Source organism: Colletotrichum destructivum, chromosome 1 (genome assembly GCF_034447905.1).
Source record: "Colletotrichum destructivum chromosome 1, complete sequence".
Lineage (NCBI taxonomy): Eukaryota > Fungi > Ascomycota > Sordariomycetes > Glomerellales > Glomerellaceae > Colletotrichum > Colletotrichum destructivum.
The window spans coordinates 4,202,342-4,221,181 of record NC_085896.1 but is presented as its reverse complement, the minus strand read 5'-3'; the positions used below and the strand labels follow the sequence as shown (position 1 = coordinate 4,221,181).

Genomic DNA, 18,840 nt, shown 5'->3' with positions numbered 1-18,840 from the left:
TTTATAAATTATACTAAAGCCTTTCTTATATTTTATCTTTAAATATAATAACATAAGTTAATTAGGAGAGTCTACTTCTTTAATTAAGCTAAAAGTAAGTCTAATTAGGCCTACAGAAATATTCTAATTAAGATAACTCTTATGCTAATTAAGAAGGCATCTTATGTTACCTTAGAGAGTTGTAGTATTCTTTTAAGCTACTATACTGCTTTAGTTCTTCTTATACTATATGCTTTTAATATATTTAAATATATTAAAGTAATAATACTATAGCTTAGCTTTAGTTATATACATATAAACAATTTTCTAGTTAATAGTAGTCTTACTATACTTTTGTTAAGTTGTTTAATATATAAAAACCTAATTTTAAATAGCTAAATCTATTCTACTACTATCTCTAATATTTTCTAAAGAAGACTGTATATTTATTACTAGAATCTATCTTTCTATTATAATATAGATAGTCTAGTATTATTACTTTTAATAGTTGGGAAAGTTTATAAAATAAGTATGTATTTTTAATTCTTTTGTTTAACATCTACTTTCTATTTACAGCAACCAGCAACAAAAGTGCCAAAACCGGAGCGTGTTACGGTCGGCGAGCCTAAGGAAGATAGACTCCTGCCCCATCGGGGCGCGCAGCTCAATCCTGACACCTGAGAGGCGCTTGACGCAGCTGCGGTGGGCGAACCAGAACGTCTTGGTGCCGGTGCGCCAGACAATAACCGACTCCCAGTCGGGGTGCTTGATCAGGAGGAGCGCCTCGCTGCCGCGCTCGACCCGCAGGGTCTTGACCTCACCGGCCCAGCTTGCGCCGGGTTGGCCGATGGCGGCGAGGGCGGCCATGTTGTGCAGCACGCAGTCGGGCGGCTTCGCCAGGTCCTCGAGGGCGATCCACCTCTCGGCGAGCACGTCGGCTACGGCGGCGACCTGGGTGTCGAGGACACGGCGCGTCTCCATGGGCTCGGTCGGGATGCGGGCGATGCATCGCTTGACGAGGAGACGCATCGCGTCGGGGCTCATGTTGACGCACTCGGAGAGGCATCGGGCGAGCCGCCGCATCAGCACGCCAAAGTGGTCGGCCCTGAAGTCACGCTGCTCGAGGAGGTGCATGAGCGACACGGTGACGCCGGCGAGGCTGAGGTCGGGCAGCTCCTGCTCGGGGGCGGCGGCGGCGTCGTCGTCGTCATCTCCCCATGACGCGCACACCTGCCACGGCTCGTATGACCGCTGGGTGGCCTCGGGCTCGCGGGCGCGGATGGCCTCGAAGAGGGGGGACCAGTGCCCGCGGTCGCCGTTCTGGCTCCAGAACTCGTCCCACCTGTCGTAGACCTGTGCGGCGGCAACGGCCTCGCTCCTGAGCTGGGTGAGCTGGTCGTCGGTCCTGCGGGCGGCACTCTCGTGGTCGGCCACCTGCCTCTTGAGAGAGTCGGCTTCCTTCTGGGCCGACCGGATCTTGCCCTGGGCGGCGTTGAGATCGCCCCAGACCGCCGCGAGCTTGTCCTGCGCCGTCGCCAGCTCCTTCTTTGTGGCGTCGAGCTTGCCCGAGACCACCTTGCACTCTCCCTCGGCGGCGTCCCGGGCCTGCCTGGCGTCGATGTGCCCCTGCCTCTCCCTCGCGAGGTCGGCCCCGGTTTCCTTGCACGCGGCGCGCGCGCGTTTGAGGTCCCACTGGGCTTCGGTAAGCTCTTCCTCCAGCCGCTGGGCCTTGGCGCTGGCCTCGTCGAGCAGCGCCTGCTGCTCCTGTGCGATGGCATTGGCCCTGGCGACATCGTCGGCCAGGGCCGCGTTTTCGAGAGATCGTCTCTGGCAACGTTCTTCAAAGTCACTCCGTGCCGACTGCTCGGCCTGCAGCTCCCGCTGCACCGAAGCGAGCTTGTCGGCCGACTCGGACGACTGCTTTTCGAAGCGTCTGGCCTCGTTGGCGCGGTAGGCCATCTCCGTTTCGAGCTTCAATACTCGGAACCTGCGCGACTGTGCCAGCTCGGATAACCTGTTCAACATGGCCCGGGCGTCGGCCAGTTCTTGTCCCATGCTGACCCTCTCTTTATGTGTCCTCTCCAGGATCTCCGACCTGTTGTTGGTTGTCGTCTGCAGATTGTCTTTGGTAGCTTCATGGTCCGCCTGCTCGTTCTTGAGCTGCGCGACGGCCGTCTCCAGGGCGTTCCTGAGCTCTTGCCCTTCCCTTTCCAGCCTAACGTTGATCGTCGAGGACTGTGCCTCTGCAGCCCGAGAATGAAGGAGCTGCTCACAGACGTCATCGTACTTCTTTACCATGACGGGATCGCGGCGGTCATCGTCACCACGGTCTTTGGTCTGACTGGATAGAGGGCTTTGGCCTTGCGAATCGGGAATCATCTCCGCATTGTCTGCTTCCTCATCGAGGGCGGCCTGGACATCCTGTAGCGTTTTCAGCTCCTGACGGAGCGCGTCAATCTCCCTGTCCTTTTCGACAGAGTTGGCTCGCTCTTCGCGCAACTGGCGGTTCAGTTGCGACTTTTCTTCGCCAGAGGACTTCTCCAGCTCGGCCATCTGGCGCTCCTTTTCGGCCAACGCGCCTCGGGCGCGGGCGAGGACGACCTCACCGCCCTCGATAGCCTTGCGGAGGCGCGAGTTCTCTGCCGCATCCGACTTACGGTCTCTGTCGGCCGATACAAGCGTCGGGGCGGACGGGATGTCGACGTCCGGCGGCAGGCCTCCTAGCCTCAGCTGCAGTTTAGAGGCCAGCCGGACGATGGGGTCCAGCTTCACATCACCCTTGGAATATTCTTCTCCTGTCGGGTTGTCGGCCCACGCTTCAATCGCCAACCGTAGCGCTCTCTCAAAGGTTTCGTCCCGGAGCGTCGCGGCACAGTTCTCGAAAATGGCATCGCCACTCTCCATGGCCCTCTTCATAGCCTCGTTCTTCTCCGCGACGGCTTCGCTCAGGCGTCTGCTCTTAGCGGAGCACTGATCCAGCGCGAGGAGGACCTCCATGTATCCCGCGAGTGTGTCGTTGCCGGTGACGTCGGATGCGTCGTCCCTGTTGAATCCCCGATCGGCCGCGCGGTCGGCCGCGCCTGTCTTTATGTTAGGGATAAGCGCCATGAGTTTCTGGAGATCCCTCTTCATCTCCTTCATATTCTTTTTACCCAGGGTAAGTCCCGTAAGGGGCCCCCGAGCATAGGTTCTCGGATTGTGGCCGCTCATGGTGGGTGGTTTTCAGCTGTTAGGTGCTGTTGTTTTCTTGATGTAAGTGGATGGATTCTGACAGAAGCAGATTCGAAGGTGGGGCGATTTGCAGTCGACCAAATTGGCTAGTGTATCATCGGAGCTGGAGAGGAAGGAGCGCTTCCCATGCTCGCTACAAAGCCTCGGTGGGGGGGACTAAGGGGAGCATGGGGGCATCGGGGGCCCTGTATGCAGGGACCAGCCGGCATATCCATAGTCTGACGAGGCATTAAAGGACCTCCAGCGAAGCCAGGGGCTTGAGGAGATTAGATTCGAATGGTCATCCTTACCCATACCTACCCTTCAGTCTATTGAGGGCATCATCATCGACTCTTTCACTCTGTGCGAACCCAGCCATCTGACAAGGAGGTCGGGGGTACAGTCAGCCTTCTCTGGCCCCCTTCTCATACTCACAGGGCAATGAGGCCTCCACTAACTTGCGTTGTCTAGGAACGACAAGACCTTCGCCAGTCAAGAAGGACCCTCAGCCGCCAAGACCTCTACCTGAGCCAGAAAGTTTACCGAGCCATGAACATCTCCAGTCCCGGTCACGAAGGCTCTGCCGCCGGGGTCCTCGCCCCGACCGCGAGAAGGGCCCCACCGCAAGCCAAGCAAGACCGACAGAAGAGGACAAAACTTACAACAACCTCACGGATGCAGGGCGACGGTTTGCTGGCAACAGCAGAGCTTCTGTCCGACGAACGTATACGCCTCCAATGTTGCCGCCATGGAGAAGTGCCCGTGATCGAGACGTTACCAAGCTGTGTCAACCGGCGACAACAAGAACGGCATGGCGGAGGACTTTGATAATGAGAAGGATCTAGGGCTCACGCAAGGTCAGGGTTAAGTACCTTTTGTTCTAGCGGGATGGAGTATACATAAAGGGTCAACTACCAGCCCGGCATGTGGACGGGCAAACGGCGAGCATCTCGAATCACATAATTGTATCACCTGAATTGACATCGGCAGCGCAGAGAGGTCGCCCCGATTTCATGCCTACGTCACTTGTCTAGGCTGGAAACAACAGGGCCTCTTCCAGCCCCCAATAGTAGTCCACCCGTGCCCTTGGGCGTGTCCACGGCATCACACAATATCACAACTAGCCAGTCTCGCGACGAATGCGGCATCAATCAATCGACACACCTTGTATTGCTATATAACTCAGACAACCGTGCTTATTGGAGGCACCTCACTCCGGGGCGAGCTCATGCACTTGCTCATGAGCGAGGCGAGCTCATCGAGCTCTTTCCACAGGACGCGCTGTGCCACGGCTTTGTCGAGTTGTTGCCGGAGGGCTTCGGCCTTGGCCTCCATGGCCGGCCGGATGTTTCGTTCCTGGAACTCGACCGCCTCATCGAGACTGGCCAGGTTCTGATTAATCTGCCGAATCTTGGAATTGATTCTAACCTGCAGGTCATCGATGGCGACGATGTTGTGCAGATACTCTTGCCTCTCGGCGACGTCTTCCATCGAAAGGTCGAGATTCGTGCGCATGATGCTCGATCGGACCCAGACGCTGTCCTTAGAGTCTGCCAGTCGCGGTCCATTGATACCGGCTCTGCTGCCTCCCTCTGCGACGTTGAGGCCATCCTGCCACAGGTATGAGCGCGCGAGCGCAATGAAGAGACGCTCGGCAACCTGGAGCTGCGAGGCCCTGTAGACCTTGACAACAACCCGTCGCGTGAGGAACGGCTCGTGGCCAAGGGACTTGAGCACATGTACCAATAATGCCAACGGCCTGTTAACCAGCTTCAGACCCGTCGCGACGTCATAGTCCTTCAGTCTCCCGGACAGCTTGGTCGAACAGCCGATGTACTGTGGACTCTGCGTCTGGTGGACCTCGCCGGCCGCCGGGCCCGGGTATGGCTGGATGATGCGGCGACGGATGCCATTGGCCAACTCTCTTGCCTTGCCAACGATGGAAGCGCTCTCAATGAATCGCATCCCCGCTTTGCCCGGTGCCAGGCCGTATGCCGCATCGATTCTGTCCGCCTGCTGCAGCTTCTCCTCTTCATCCAAGGTAAGCACGCCCCGCCTCTCGCGAATCTCAAACGCGTCGGCATACTCGTCGATCACGGTAGCCACGAACCCGAGCTCGTCCCAGTTGAGGAACTTTCCCCCACGGCCGTGGATGCCCACCGCTATCACGTACACGCCTGGTTCGTCGGTCTGTGAACCGTACTCCTCGGAAGGGTCCTGGGCGCAGTCGTATGCCACGGTGCCCCGTATCATGGACACGAGAAGCTTCCGTGGCGCGACCTGCAGCACTTCTAGCGACTCGTGCTGTCTGAGATGGTCGTTGCTGAGCTGGGCCACTGTCGCGTGCGGAATTGCCGGCATGCCGGCGACCGCGAGTGCCTTGCTGACCTCTGGAAGCAACAGCGACAGCTCATATAAGGAGCCGCCCCGGTCCAGGACATCCAGGAGTCTGGCCTGCACGTCGTCCATAAGCGGCATTTCTATCGTCGGTGTTCGTAGTCCTGCCATATCGAGTTTGTGAGTTGTGTTTTGTAGAAGGAGAGGAGGAAATTTACAACGTGTCAACGCCGAGGTGGAAAACGCATCGACGTCCCGTCCGTTCCGAATCAGGTAGGTACGTACGAAAGTCCTGTTTGCCCAAAGCAGAACAGTCACCATAGGAGCATCAGGTATTTGCACGGCTGGTTCAGTACACATAGTGATGGCAAAAGCAATACATTCAACGGTAGTTATTTACATTACACTACAACCCGGATACCCTTACACGGTCACCACCAACTCTCCCGCTTTTCCTCCTTGGGCTTCCCGAAGAGCTCCCTGAGGACAGGGTCGTCCCGCACTATGAGTGCGTGATTCGATTGAGAGGCCAGCGACTGCGTAGCCTTGGGGGCCAGCGACTGCTCGCGCAGCGCAGCGTTGATTTCACGCGCCCTCTCCAACTTCGCCCTCTCGAGGTCCTCAGCTTCTTTCTTCACCTGCATCTCAACCAGTTTGAGCGTACTGGCATAGTCGATCTCCGTGACCCTGCACGCCAAATCCGGCCGGGCATCTCTTTCGGCTTGGATGCTGGCTCCTTTGAGCCGCTCGTTGACGAGTCTGGTGTTTTGAAGGACGACACGTGCATCGCACGTGTCGGGGTCGCAGGGTAGTCGCGACAGGCGGTGCTCTCTGTCGTCCGCGTAGTTATAAGCGGTTTCCAGTTGCAAATAGCTCACGCCCTTGACGAAGGATGTGGTGTGCGGGTATCCCACGTCCTTCAGACTCCAGAAGAGTCGGCTGGCATCGCCAGCGGGCATGGCGGGATCGAACGGCGTCATCGACGCCTCCTGGCAACAGCGCCACTAAGACTTTTTGGTTCGGATCGGGCACTTGTTCGCCCGGCGCACGACGAGGATGTAGACGAGGAGCGCCTTGTTCTTGAAGTCCATGTACTCGCAGTCGTCGAAGTTGTGCTTGTTGGAGTTGCAATAGGGGCACCCTCCCATCCAGCCGTAGTGACCGTATTTGACGCAGTCGACCAGGACATGCCCCATGGCTCCGCAACTCCCGCAGAAGGAGTTTTCATCGCCGTATCTGAGACCCTTGACGTCGAACGGACACTCGGCCAGTGTCGCAGGCGACGGAGACTTTTTCCATGCGATGTCGGTTCGCGCCTTGTAGTCGAGGTCATCAGCCTTGAGCTTGTCGGCCTTGGGCTTGTCGGCCTTGGGCTTGTCGGCTTTGGGCTTATCGGCCTTGGCCCTGCCCGTCTTGGAGCTCTCGGCCTCTGGCTGGCTTTGGGTATTGCCTCTGCGCGACGTCACCAATTGGAAACCATCCTTGTCGACCTTTGGCTCATTGGCCTTGACCTCCTGGGGCTTGGGCGGGCCGCGAGCCCGTCCAGGGCGGCCTCGTGACAAAGTGTCTTTCTGACGATCCTCTTTGGCGGCGGGTCTCGCGACGTTATTGGTGGTGTCGGGTTTCGACCTTGTGATGTCGCGGGAAGGTAGGCCTGATGGTGTCTCTGCAGGCATTTGCGGATCGGCAGGCAAGTTGTCCTTGGCAGAGTCGGGCTTCGGGTTCGTGCTCTCAGGGACTGGCGAGCGTGCCGGCGCTTCCACGCGCTCCTTGGATGGACCAGCCGCGTCTTGGCTCGAGGCGGAAGGTTCGAGCTGAACCTCTTGTCGGTGCCACATCACGGGTCCAAGTCCATAGGGCGGCGCGGGATTGTAGTACGGCAAAGGGTACGGGGTATGGAAAGGACCTGTCATCGGCATCTGCATCATCTGAGGGCCCTGTGGTCCATACATCATCTGAGTATCCTGTGGTCCATGCATCATCTGATGGCCATGCGGTCCGCCCGACTGGGACCCTGTCATAGACGCATCGGACACTTGCCGAGAGGGTGGTGCAAAGTGTCCAGCAGTCTCTCTACCGGTGGCATGGCCGGTGGTAGAGTTTTCGTCATTCTTTTCAATGGTGTCAAAGGTGACGAAGCCACTGCATCTTCCTCCTTTGCGGCGCAGGAAAATGTAATCGAACAATTCGCCGAGCTTGTCCGATGGCACGTCAAAGACAAAGTCGTGACCGTCGGCTTTTGCGTCGACGATGGCCGGCCGTCCTGGGTAGTTGTTCTTGACTACCAGCAGATTCTGCTCGGTCGAGACGATATCGAGATGGCCTTTTTCAATGGGCCCGGCATGGCCGAGCCCTCTGTTGGTTTCGTTCCGAATAAAAGTCGGCATATTCGGTTGCCGTTGGGTATGATTGATGTTGGTTGGTGTTTTTGGAGAAGGAGGAAAGAAAGGAAGGTTGGGGGGGAATTGTCAAGGTAAAATTTCTTCTACCTAATAAGGAAGTGACGAGAGCAGGCAGGTACCCTAGTCGGTATTCACTGAACCCCTTGTGATCAGACGGATGGGGCCAAGGCAGCCGTATGTCTCTCTGCGCCTTTGTATGCTGGCAAGTAAGCGTTCATCTCGTTGTAATTGCCTGTCCTTGGTCCTCACACATATTTTAATACTCAGACACATCACATAAAGTTGGGTTCAAGCAGCACATTGTATTCGCGTCAATCAGGTCAGGGGAAGCATCTCATAAAATCCTCACAGTCATAATCCATCTATCTGGGACGCAAAGGTATCATGGGGCGGGCTCTTTGGTATGGCACAGCGGTCCCGAGCATGTTTAGTCGGTTGGTCGGCCCACCCGCCTGGTACTGTGGCTTAGCTACCATTTTGCGATGGAGTCTCCAGGACTTCTCGGTTCCTAGGCATGTGGCCGGCGAGGGGGTACCCGGGAGCGCAGACAGGCTGGGACTTTGCGCACTCGTCGAGTCGCCATGGTTCGACAGCCCTTCGCTTCCGCGAATGTCGCGAAGCTTCACCTCCCTGATGGGCTCTCTCATCCCGGAAGGCCCCTCGCTGTCGCGAATCTCGCTAGGCTTGCCCTTGCTGTGAAGCTCTTGACCCTCACCAGCCTCGCGAAGCTCTTTACCCTTTCTGGGAAGCCTATCGTCCCCGTTGGACTCCCCCATCCCGGAAGGCCCCTCGCTGTCGCGAATATCGCTACGATTGTCTTCGTCGTGAAGCTCTTGATCCTCACCAGCCTCGCGAAGCTCTTTACCCTTTCCGAGAAGCCCATTGTCCCCACTGGAATCCCCCATCTCAGAAGGATCCTCGCTGTAGCGAATATCGCTACGACTGTCTTCGTCGTGAAGCTCCTGACCTTCACCAGTCTCGGTGTACTCTTCATCCTCTCTGGGAACATAGCTCTCAGAGAAAATGTCGTGCTTGTCTGAGTCATTCCCGCCCCCAACACCGTCCTGTCCATCCTTCCCTTGGGCGGCACCGTGACTCTCCTCGACAAGGTCCCCGCCATCGCGAGACTTGAGCTCTGCCTTGAGCGCGCAAACCTCGCCCCTGAGCCGCAGTATCTCGTCTCGCAGACTGGCATCGGTTTGTATATGGCCGGCGCGGAGCTCAGCGACATCGGTGCGCGACAGGAACTGCTTGATATGATCAGGAGGTGGATGGTCGTCGGGCGACTGCTTCGCGATGCGCTCTAGCCGGTTGTTCTCCTTTGCCCTGTACCGACGTGTGGCGAGAATGTCGCGCTCGTAATACTTACTGAGCTGCTTGCCCGTCGGTACCTCGGCCTCGCTGTTCCTGCCCTTGGTCCCATATGCGTCGTAAAGCTTGACGGTCAGCGCCCACAATGGCATCCCCGCGTGTGTCATGCACTCCAGCGCGTTCTTGATGTTGGTCAGATCCGTTGCGTTTATCCTGTAAGGCCGTGTGAGCTTGCCACCGGGCTGGTCGTCCTGGAATTCAGAACTGTCGATGCCCTCTTCGAGGCGACGCATGAACTGCTCGAAGAATGGCGGCGTCTTACCGTCGGCCCTGAGAGCAACCACAGCTCTCCTCCGCAGCCTCTTTGGGTGCTCGTTGCGACCGCGGCTTTCGTGGATGACGTCTATGAGCGCGTCGAAGAATGTCTCCCCGGTCGGATTCACCAACGGCCAGTCCTGGAGCTCTCTCACCCTGAGCATGACCGCGTATTGCAGCGCAACCACGAGGAGCTTGGCGTTGCGCTGAAAAAGGGGATGAAAGATCAGCTGAGTCAGCGATTCGCAGAAGCCCACCGACCACGCCGACGTGCGCCTCCTCGTCAAGACTTCGTCCTCGTTCAAGTACCCGAAAGTGTGGTTGTTGACAGTGTCGAACACGAGGTGGTTAGCCCTGGAAATGAGTTGCTGTGGCGTGCAGCTGAAAATGCGTACGCAGACCTTGAAGAGCTTCCCAAGGTGATGAGGCCTGTCCGCGGTTTTCTTCCATTCCACTAGCGAGGTCCGTTCGGGATCATCCTCCCACGTGGACTGCAGATGCTGCTCGTCCTCGGTGTCCCAGTCCTCGTCATAGACGACGTCCTCAGGAAGAATCTCGTCGAGCTCTTGAAGCGTCTTCAGCGGGTACTTCTTATTCAGGAACCTCTTGACCGCGCCCGGAATGTTATCCTCCTTCCAGCGCTCTTCCATCTGCTCCCATATGCCTTTGCTCGTACGAGTCCGGGCCTTGCCCTTCGCTCGCTTTGCCGGCCTTTCGGACTTCTCTGCGCCCTTTCTCTTCTTGGACGAACCGGCGCCATGGTCGCCGTCGCCGTCGTTTTCGCCAGCATCGGCGTCGTCATCGTCGTCGACCTCGCCAGCCGGTTGTCCACCCGTTTCCTTCAGTCGTCTGCTTCGCCTTGCAGACTTCTTCTCGGACGACTTGGTCTGGTTGTGGCTGTTGCCCTCATCCGACGACGAACCCCCGCTTGGATCCGTGGGCGAACTGGACGAGATGGACACGGCATCGTCTGCCTCCTTGCCGCGTCCGTCGCTTTCACGCGCAGTGGCCCTGGTGATTCCCCCACGTCCCCTGGGACGGCCCCTGGAACGGCCCCTGGGACGACCCGTCATTGTGATGTGTTGATAAGTGGTGGCGGAATAGATGTAAATTGATGATGGTACTTGGTGATGTTTTTTGTTGGTGTAGGATCGGAGAGCATATCGTAGAGCATAAAGAGTTTCAAGATGGAAAAGAAACACAAGGTGTATGGGGTCCACAAAAAGCCGACTCGGCGGGCCGATTGTATTAAAGACCGCGGCTTTCTAAGAAAGAAAAAGGACCCCGACTTTGCCAGATTCGAACCAGGGGCGCTTTGTCGCCAATTAGGCGACAGTGATTATTCGACCGAATTCGGGGCAATTGCAGAAGGAAGCGTTCTTTGGTCTGGCTCATAAGGGCTCTGATCCCCAGCCATGGCAAATCGTAGAGTGGTTCTTGTTACTCTAACACTTAGCTTAGCTTGTATAGCCAGGCGCGTCATCACTGCTGTCATTGTCAAGGTCAAGTTGCTATTAACAACGTTTAGATGTCAATGTAACTATTCTGTTTTACTTGACTCCGCCCCTCGTTACTGATATCTGTCCTTGTTACCTGCTCTGCTCTGTTACAGTTACATACCGCCGTATCTAATGCTGTCGCCGTCGCTTTCACCGTCAACGTATCATCGCCTCTCTATCTCAATTCCTGCCGCTATTATGCCTTCGAAATGTAAACGTTTTGTGTTGAATACCTAACCATCTATAGTTTGTTAGGTTGTTGAAGCAGCTGGGGTCAAAAGGTGCAGGGATGATGATGAAAGCTAGATGCATTACACTTTGTGGTGGGTCTCGGCCCGTGCCGCCGTCAGATAAACGATAGAGGAAAAGAAATAAGATTCAGTTCACAAGGTGATCGACAGCAGCGGGCCCATTAAAAAGTCGCGCTCTTGTGAAGTCAGTCGTCGCCCCTGTAGAATAATGTGTTTAGTGTTGGATGATAAAAAAAAGATCACCACCACCTACCTACGAATCGCAACGTGTTAGCCTATCACTCTAACACACTTGACCATTGATACAGTCCTAGAAACCACACGACTAAAATCAGTGACTTTGGAAAGGAACACATTTTGACCCAGCGAATGAACCATGAGATTCCTAGCCATGACTCTATTCCGAATAAAACACTATCTACTGTTACACATAGTGCTAAGGAGGCCATAGGTCGTCCAACTGTAGATCCCGACCCACCATCCACTCATTTACAATCCAGCTAGGGATCCATGTAGGATGCTTCAACAGAACGTCCCCTTGATTGATGACTGAAGACGTCCCAATGATGAAGGCCTTACCGTCCGAATCAGTCGAGAAAGATTCGCCTGGAAAGAAGCCTGTGCCTTTGGACAGGTTGTGCCTGTACACCCCCCCCGTCCATGGAGAGAACATGAACGGTCTCCCATCGGGAAGGGTGTTTCTGTAATCGGCAAGGACGTGCCGGTGGGCCCAGCCCTCGACCATAGCGGTCCGAACGAAGTCGACGTCATCTTGGGTGAGTCTAGAGGGCCTCGTTCCATCGGTACGAGGCGTGATCCCCAACCTCTCGTACATTTGTCGGAAACCCGATCCAATTCTCTGCGCGTGCATAAGCACACCGATATTGACTGTGAAAAGCTCATTTTCGGGGTTCCAGAAACGATTGCCGGGCATCAGGGTGCCCTGCTTGAGCTTTCGCAGCACGCGGCGGTAGAGGCCCAGCATCATCCACATGGACCCCGTGGCGGAGATTCCTGGTGGAATATCGGAGCATTCGCGATCCATGACGTCGGCGATCGTCGCCGGCCTGATACCCCTGTCCATTTGCTCACTGTGTCGGCGGCTATCGTATTTAACCAGCCCCTCGTTGACTCTCTTGATTGAGAGCAAAATCGATCCGATGTCGAGAATGGCGTCGAACGACTCCAGTGGCGTCCTGTCGTCGTTGGCAGCGAGGAAGTGCGCGAGAGAAAAGTCGTAGTCGACCACGAACAGCCACGTGGCTGTCCTAGATGCCCTTCCGGTTGAGGCCATCGCGAAACCCCCCGGGTGAGAATCGGACGGTTCGATGAACCGAGCCAGTCGGAGCCAGTGGAAGGCTGTCTCCCAGCGCTGGACGTCTGTGCAGAGGACGCTCTTCAGCACATCGATGTCGGCACGTGGGAGCTTCGCGAACGACGCCGCGATGACAGAGGCCAATTGTGTCTCTTCAAATCTGCGGGGCTGCTCCGCGAGATGAAGGCGTCCGGGCGGGACTGACGTGTGCAGTGTCACCTTGGTGGGATCTACGCCGTCAGCATATGCCATGGCCGCGAGAAGCCTAATGGCGGCCGTCGACAGGACTCTGTCGACTGCGATGACTTGGTTGTAGCTGGGGTGCCAGGCGTCTACATTCATCTCGCCACCGAGCACCAGATGGCGCAAGGGTGGAAATTCGGCCTCCCATCTCATCGAATTGATATCATATGTGCTTGGGACTTGTTTGATCACGATCCCGGACATTTCCTCCGCATCCGCGGCGATGGCCGTGATAGCCGATGTCAACTCCTCTTTGGGGATGACAACCGTTACGACAGCGCTGCGTCTGTCCCCTGGCGGTAGTGCCAGGTGGTCTGCGAGAATATTGCTCGCGATCAGCTGCAACTGACTCTCGTCTGCGCACGACTCCTTGTACACGGTCCAACGGAGATTGTCGAAACTTTCGCGTGCTCCCGACAGGCGCATTCTCATCATCGATACTCCGTCACCTTCCCCATGCGATATCGACATGATCCGGCTGATCAGAGGATCCCACGGTGCCGACGAGAGCCAGACAATCCGCAGCTTTGCCTGCCAGTCTTGACACCAAGATTTGACGAAGTAGGACAGCTCCACCATGGCGATGCAAAAGTGGGCATCCCATTCCTCCTGGACATCGAAGACCAGGATCGCCGGCCTCCCGTCGTCTTCTCGGATTGTACTCTGCCAATTCGACTGTATGATGTCGACGGTGACCTTTCGATTCGTCTCCGTTGCAGAGGCATGGCCTGGCTGCAGTTGCTCGTTTACGATATTGACATGGCGTGGCGATGCTACCACGTACAAGATTTCCGGTTCATCGTTAGAGGCCGCCGCCTTATCTCGCAAGACCTTTACCACGTCAGCCCTCTCGCGGGGTCCGAATCTGAGGGGCCCTTGGACGTGGGCGAATGATGCGTCGGAACCCCTATCATACCACGTCGACAGCGCCTCTTTCGCGTGTTGCGAGTCGGCGCAGTCAATTGTTGGTGTTGTCATTCTCATCGGCTTTGGTGTGTAGAGTTTGATTGTTGATGTGAATGTTCTGGTAGGGCTGGACCTTCTAAGCCAAGCGAAAGGAATATTTCCGGGGCAGGTGAGAGAATGGTTGCTTCCATGCATGAATGTACGTACCTATTTGTCTGCGTGCCTGTATAGGTACCTAGGTAGGCAGAAAAAGGTAAGGCAGCAAAAGGTACGTATTCAAGAAAGATGGCAGCTACAGTGTAGGTAGGTACCTATAGGCAAGAAACTCAGGGTACTCCTCAAAAATCCCCTGAATTGAGTCGAGCGATTTTAAAAGTAGTATTTCTCCTTTTATGCCTAGTCTGAGGTAGTCGGGACAAGGCTACCACAGGGAGGCATTCCTTCCCAGTTGCATACTTTGTACCACACATCCGAATATACGCACAATCGATCCATTGTATTTTCTGCAGCTGCTTAAACGGCAACAACCGCGGCATCGAGCCTGAGGAAGAGCACGTAGAAGCCCGGAAGGCCGACGAAAAGGGCAGAGCAAAGTTTGCCAGGGCCGTAAGAGCATTGCTAATAAGATAGCTGAGGGCGAGGAAAGGGTTTCGTGAATCTGACAGCTACGAATGGGGTAGGTAGATCAGGAAAACAAATGTGTCACACAAACCACCATGTCACGGTAAACAGATCGAACACAACACCTTTCTATTTCTCTGGCACACTGTCACAGGCTGGGTTTGCACAGAGTGGTAGAGTCGCCGACGGGCGGGTAGGGGTCAGTTGGTTGTATTACTTCGACCTGCCCCCTCTAAGCAGGTGGGCAGAGGTGCTCGCTTTTCTGCTGAACTTCTCCTCACGCGGCCAAATGATCCTCCGGCCCCTTTTGTTGGGGCGCCAGTGCCCCCCCCCCCCTCCCCAAGTGCCCCGCAGGTGACCCCCATCCACGCATGTGTCCCCCTTTCCTTAGCCCCATCATCCTGAGATCGTTAACGGCACGGCCATCCTGCCCTGACACACACATTAAAGTCTCGTTCCTTGTAATCTTTCAAGGATGCCCCCTCATGAGACTTCGCTAGAGACATGGTTTCAAATGGCGACTGACGTATTCTATGTGATTACCGTCTGGGCCATCGCTCATTATCTAGGTCGCAGTTTTCAACAACACAGCCAATGTCCCTGGTAGCAGGGTCGCGTATAAGCTTGCGCTGCTCCACCGAATCACAGGCGTAGTCATACCCGGCCCAGGGGCGGCGACTTGAGTTCTTCGGCTTCGTCATGTCGATCCCGAACCTCACTGTCCAAGGGAACCCATACTGTAGCAGATGATTCCAGTTGTTGTGGTAGGCCATCAATGCGTACTTCCTCCAGGAGCGGAACGTTCTGATGGGCGGCTTGTTGGCCCGGCGGAACACCAAGGCGAAGCACCATTGATAATCGGTCATCTCATGATCCCGAGGGCAGTGGTCCAAGGCGTGGGTCTTTGTGTTGCAGAAAACGCAGCCGGCGATGTCGCCTGCCAGATCTGGCCACACGCAGTCCATGAGCTGGTGACCCCTACCGGAGCAGTTGCCGCAAATGACACTGGCGTTTTCTCGGTCCCTCCAGAGAAACTCACGGCCTTCGAAGGGAGTGTGCGTGTGAGGGTTTGGCGCCTGCTTTTTCCTCTTGGTCGGTGCTACCTGAGAGGAAGCATCTTTAGGCTCGGGTGCCGGCTTCCCCTGAAAGAAGTCAAGCCTGGTCGGAGTCCACCGAGTAGCGCGAGACGGTGCGGAACTCATCCTATCAGTCAACGCTCTCTCTGAAGGACCTGGACGGAGCAGTGTCCCTCGATCGGTCCGGGTAATGGCATCGGGACGGGGAATTGGCTCCAACGCCTCACGTGGCATCATGGACGCCATCCGAGGAATGACATCTGACCTGAACTTTGGTCCCACTTCTTCGCGTGGCATCGACGACGGCATGGTCTCCAGTCTAAGAATGGGCTCGAATTCACGAGGCATCATCGACCCAAACTGATAGGGGCGAGACATGGTCGCTGGCCTGCGAAGTGGCTCCCAATCGTCATGGTGCATTGTTGATGCCGCACGAGAGGGTTGGGATGGCTGGACCGGGCTTTTCAGCCGAAAAGATAGCGATCGTCTGAACCGATCGTTATCTGTTGAGACGAGAGGGTCCGGGACAGACGCTGTGACGGGTTCTGATTTTATAAACTGCTCCAATGGAGCGACTGGCTCCGATGAGGCGATTGGCTCCGATGGGACGACTGGCTCGGAAGAAACGACTGGCTCGGACGAGACGACTGGCTCGGACGAGACGACTGGCTCGGACGAGACGACTGGCTCGGACGAGACGACTGGCTTGGCGGAGTCTAGAGCATTGCTTGGATTCGGGACGATACAGATCATACCGGAGACAAAACCATCAGAGCCTGTGGTCATCCCTAGAATCATCTCAAGCATCGCTTGAGACTGCTCGCGAGGGCCGTGAAACGCAAAAATGTCATCTGTGATGTGGTCCACGACGGCCTTCTTGCGCGGGCGCGGGTTGGTGATTTTTACGAAGCTGACGGAGTCTTCGTCGTCGTCAGCCACGACTTGCAGACGTCCAAAGGCTGGTCTCTCCCTTGGAACGGACGATGCATTTCGCGCCCGCTTGGCGTCTTTCTCGCTCGACTGAGAGCGTGCTCGCTTTGCACGCCGAGGCGCGTTGGTATCATTTTCTTCCATGGCGATTGTCTGCAGAGTAAGTACAGGATCAACTTGGGGTATAGTGAGGATAACTTACGTTGTTTTCTTCGTTGGCGAAGAAAATTTGCAATCGTCGAGATTTTTCAATGGTGCGTGAGGGAGTAAGTTAGGAAGAAGGACACAAGAGGTTGTGTTAGCCATCCTCGAAAGTGGAAGGGTGGACCCACTTGGGCCATGCAGCGTGCCTGCCTGTTCCAAGCATGCACATCTGACAGCGTGGAGCTGGGGACCCACTCGAGTCCCTGACATCGTGCCTGCCTACCTTATAAGTCAAGTTACCATCTGCTTCCTTCAACAATTATCGAACTTGGTCTAGTGGTGTAAGAGGCCGCTTGTGATAGCTGCAGCTAACATAGTTGCCAAGCTTCCCAGGTTCAAATCCAGCAAACTGGATTTCACCTTTTTTTTTCATGTTGTCTCACTTGCCAATCTGACAGCGGCACGGGCCGAGACCCACATTGCGCGGCATGTCTCGAAGACAACAACTTAAACTTCATCAGCGGGGTCAAGGTATATCAATTTGAAATCCACCGACTTTACTCGTGCGGTTTCAGGGCATGTGTATATCACTTTTCACAGAAATCACACATCAAGAATACCGTAACATATCGTCAACAATAGCACATGTCAGTCAGCGTCACTCGTTTCGCATTCGTCAACTAAACAAATATCATTACACCACTATCGTTACACTTATCGCCACAGTCCTCTTCCCATATGGTCATCTACACACATCGTGCGTAGGCAGCCGAAGCTTCTCAATCGCCCAGTCATTCACACATATATCGTATGTGGGCATCCGTACTCTGCCCCCAACCACTGGCTGAATGTCCCCAATCCGTATCGTTCTTTTTGTCTTCTGTGACGCCTATGTGAAGAGAAAGTGTTCACTTCGAGGACTCAGGGACCGAGTGACGCTGGATTGGCGACGATGCAGTCGACCTGTGTCGGGCGACGAGTTATGCCCAGACTGTCGTGATGTATCTCGACGGTCCTGGCTCTCTCGACCGTCCCAGTTGTCTCGTCGGTTCCGACTTCCTCGCCTGTCTCGATAGTCTCGATGGTCCCGGTAGTGTCGACCGTCCCAGTTGTCTCGTCCGTCCCGACTGCCTCGTCTGTCACGGTAGTCTCGATGGCCCCGGTAGTGTCGACCATCCCGGTAGTATCGACCATCCCAGTTGTCTCGTCTGTCCCGACTGCCTCGTCTGTCCCGGCAGTCTCGACGATCCCGGTAGTCTCGTCTGTCCCAGCTGTCTTGACTGTTCCGGCTGCCTTGACGTTCCTGACTTCTCCAACGGTCATGACGACTAGAACGTCTGCCCCGCTCCCCAACATGGCTGTTCCTTTGAGACTGGGTGTCCCTGGATTGACGACTGTTCCAAGAGAGCGATTCGGAAACTTGGGACCGAGCAACGCTGGATTGGCGATGATCCATTCGACCCGTATCAGACGCCGAGTTGTTTCTGGCCTGATGGATTGTTAGAGTTTTGGAGCCAGGGAGAAGGAGGTTAAAGGGGTTTGTACCGCTGCTGTCATGGATCGAGAGATGGCTTCTATCTCTTTGAGATCATCTAGATTTGCCAGTCTGTCTCCTTCATCTTTCTTGCGGTAGTACCGGAAAGTGTCGACGAACTCATAATTATGGCCGAATGTGTCTTCGTCTATGATGGCCTGTTCCACGATATCTTCCATCCGCGTCGTGTGGAATGTCATTTTGGGGTAGTAAAGGCTTGTTACATTTCCGTTTTCGACAATCCGGCGTCTGGCCGCCAAAAAGGCGTACGCGATTGAGAGCATAAGGGACGGCTCGTCGACGGCAACGCCGCGCGACTGGGGGTTGATCTCCTCGGCCTCCTCCTCATCTTCTTGTCGGTGGCGACGATTGTCTGCGCCGCTGACCGTGTCGGTTTCATCGGGGTCGTTTTCTCTGGTCGCGTTCATATTCGCGGTGGTGGTGGTGGTGGTGGTGGTGTGTTTGGCTGGAAGGAGTGTTGAAATTTTTCGACTTCTTAGAAAAGATAAGCGACTTGTGTGGGCGCAAGGAAACCAACTCACGTGATGGAATCTCACTCCATCTAAGCGAATGGAGGTGCAATTATCCAGTTGGTATGCCAACAGCTGTTTGCTACTGTCTTTGGTGCCGACCTGTCATGTTGAGCTCACTGGCACCTGAGGTGACAACGGAGGACACTTGCCTGCGGCACAACTCGACCATGTGAAGTTGAGAAAGGGCTCTGTCTCTGGAAATTGTATGCTATTACACTGATGCCGACTAAGAAG

At 55.4% G+C, this 18,840-nt stretch overlaps 9 protein-coding genes across 9 annotated transcripts; all 9 read right to left on the bottom strand.

Moving 5' to 3' along the window:
* Nucleotides 1-543: 543 nt before the first annotated feature.
* On the bottom strand, nucleotides 544-3,353 carry CDEST_01266 (uncharacterized protein). The gene has a single exon (XM_062917425.1). The coding sequence runs from the start codon at nucleotides 3,187-3,189 to the stop codon at nucleotides 550-552; it is 2,640 nt and encodes an 879-aa protein (XP_062773476.1). The 5' UTR covers nucleotides 3,190-3,353; the 3' UTR covers nucleotides 544-549.
* A 1,018-nt stretch (nucleotides 3,354-4,371) lies between these two features.
* On the bottom strand, nucleotides 4,372-5,697 carry CDEST_01265 (uncharacterized protein; the record flags this gene model as incomplete). The annotated part of the gene is made up of 1 exon (XM_062917424.1): nucleotides 4,372-5,697. One exon carries the CDS (start codon nucleotides 5,695-5,697, stop codon nucleotides 4,372-4,374), a length of 1,326 nt encoding a protein of 441 aa, XP_062773475.1.
* Nucleotides 5,698-5,957: 260 nt separating this feature from the next.
* CDEST_01264 (uncharacterized protein) lies at nucleotides 5,958-6,506 on the bottom strand (the record flags this gene model as incomplete). Its single annotated transcript, XM_062917423.1, has 1 exon — nucleotides 5,958-6,506. The coding sequence occupies one exon, from the start codon at nucleotides 6,504-6,506 to the stop codon at nucleotides 5,958-5,960; it is 549 nt and encodes a 182-aa protein (XP_062773474.1).
* Nucleotides 6,507-6,530: 24 nt separating this feature from the next.
* CDEST_01263 (Putative Zinc finger, CCHC-type superfamily) lies at nucleotides 6,531-7,913 on the bottom strand (the record flags this gene model as incomplete). The annotated part of the gene is made up of 1 exon (XM_062917422.1): nucleotides 6,531-7,913. One exon carries the CDS (start codon nucleotides 7,911-7,913, stop codon nucleotides 6,531-6,533), a length of 1,383 nt encoding a protein of 460 aa, XP_062773473.1.
* Nucleotides 7,914-8,290: 377 nt separating this feature from the next.
* On the bottom strand, nucleotides 8,291-10,627 carry CDEST_01262 (uncharacterized protein; the record flags this gene model as incomplete). Its single annotated transcript, XM_062917421.1, has 1 exon — nucleotides 8,291-10,627. The coding sequence occupies one exon, from the start codon at nucleotides 10,625-10,627 to the stop codon at nucleotides 8,291-8,293; it is 2,337 nt and encodes a 778-aa protein (XP_062773472.1).
* A 1,113-nt stretch (nucleotides 10,628-11,740) lies between these two features.
* CDEST_01261 (uncharacterized protein) lies at nucleotides 11,741-13,846 on the bottom strand (the record flags this gene model as incomplete). Its single annotated transcript, XM_062917420.1, has 1 exon — nucleotides 11,741-13,846. One exon carries the CDS (start codon nucleotides 13,844-13,846, stop codon nucleotides 11,741-11,743), a length of 2,106 nt encoding a protein of 701 aa, XP_062773471.1.
* Nucleotides 13,847-14,928: 1,082 nt separating this feature from the next.
* Nucleotides 14,929-16,539, bottom strand: CDEST_01260 (Putative Zinc finger, CCHC-type superfamily; the record flags this gene model as incomplete). The annotated part of the gene is made up of 1 exon (XM_062917419.1): nucleotides 14,929-16,539. The coding sequence occupies one exon, from the start codon at nucleotides 16,537-16,539 to the stop codon at nucleotides 14,929-14,931; it is 1,611 nt and encodes a 536-aa protein (XP_062773470.1).
* Nucleotides 16,540-17,460: 921 nt separating this feature from the next.
* On the bottom strand, nucleotides 17,461-17,895 carry CDEST_01259 (uncharacterized protein; the record flags this gene model as incomplete). The annotated part of the gene is made up of 1 exon (XM_062917418.1): nucleotides 17,461-17,895. One exon carries the CDS (start codon nucleotides 17,893-17,895, stop codon nucleotides 17,461-17,463), a length of 435 nt encoding a protein of 144 aa, XP_062773469.1.
* A 45-nt stretch (nucleotides 17,896-17,940) lies between these two features.
* Nucleotides 17,941-18,508, bottom strand: CDEST_01258 (uncharacterized protein). The gene has a single exon (XM_062917417.1). It carries the CDS (start codon nucleotides 18,499-18,501, stop codon nucleotides 18,040-18,042), a length of 462 nt encoding a protein of 153 aa, XP_062773468.1. The 5' UTR covers nucleotides 18,502-18,508; the 3' UTR covers nucleotides 17,941-18,039.
* Nucleotides 18,509-18,840: the final 332 nt, after the last annotated feature.

Coding starts and splice junctions, on each gene's coding strand:
- CDEST_01266 (XM_062917425.1), bottom strand. CDS start 3,189: ATGAGCGGCCACAATCCGAGAACCTATGCTCGGGGGCCCCTTACGGGA.
- CDEST_01258 (XM_062917417.1), bottom strand. CDS start 18,501: ATGAACGCGACCAGAGAAAACGACCCCGATGAAACCGACACGGTCAGC.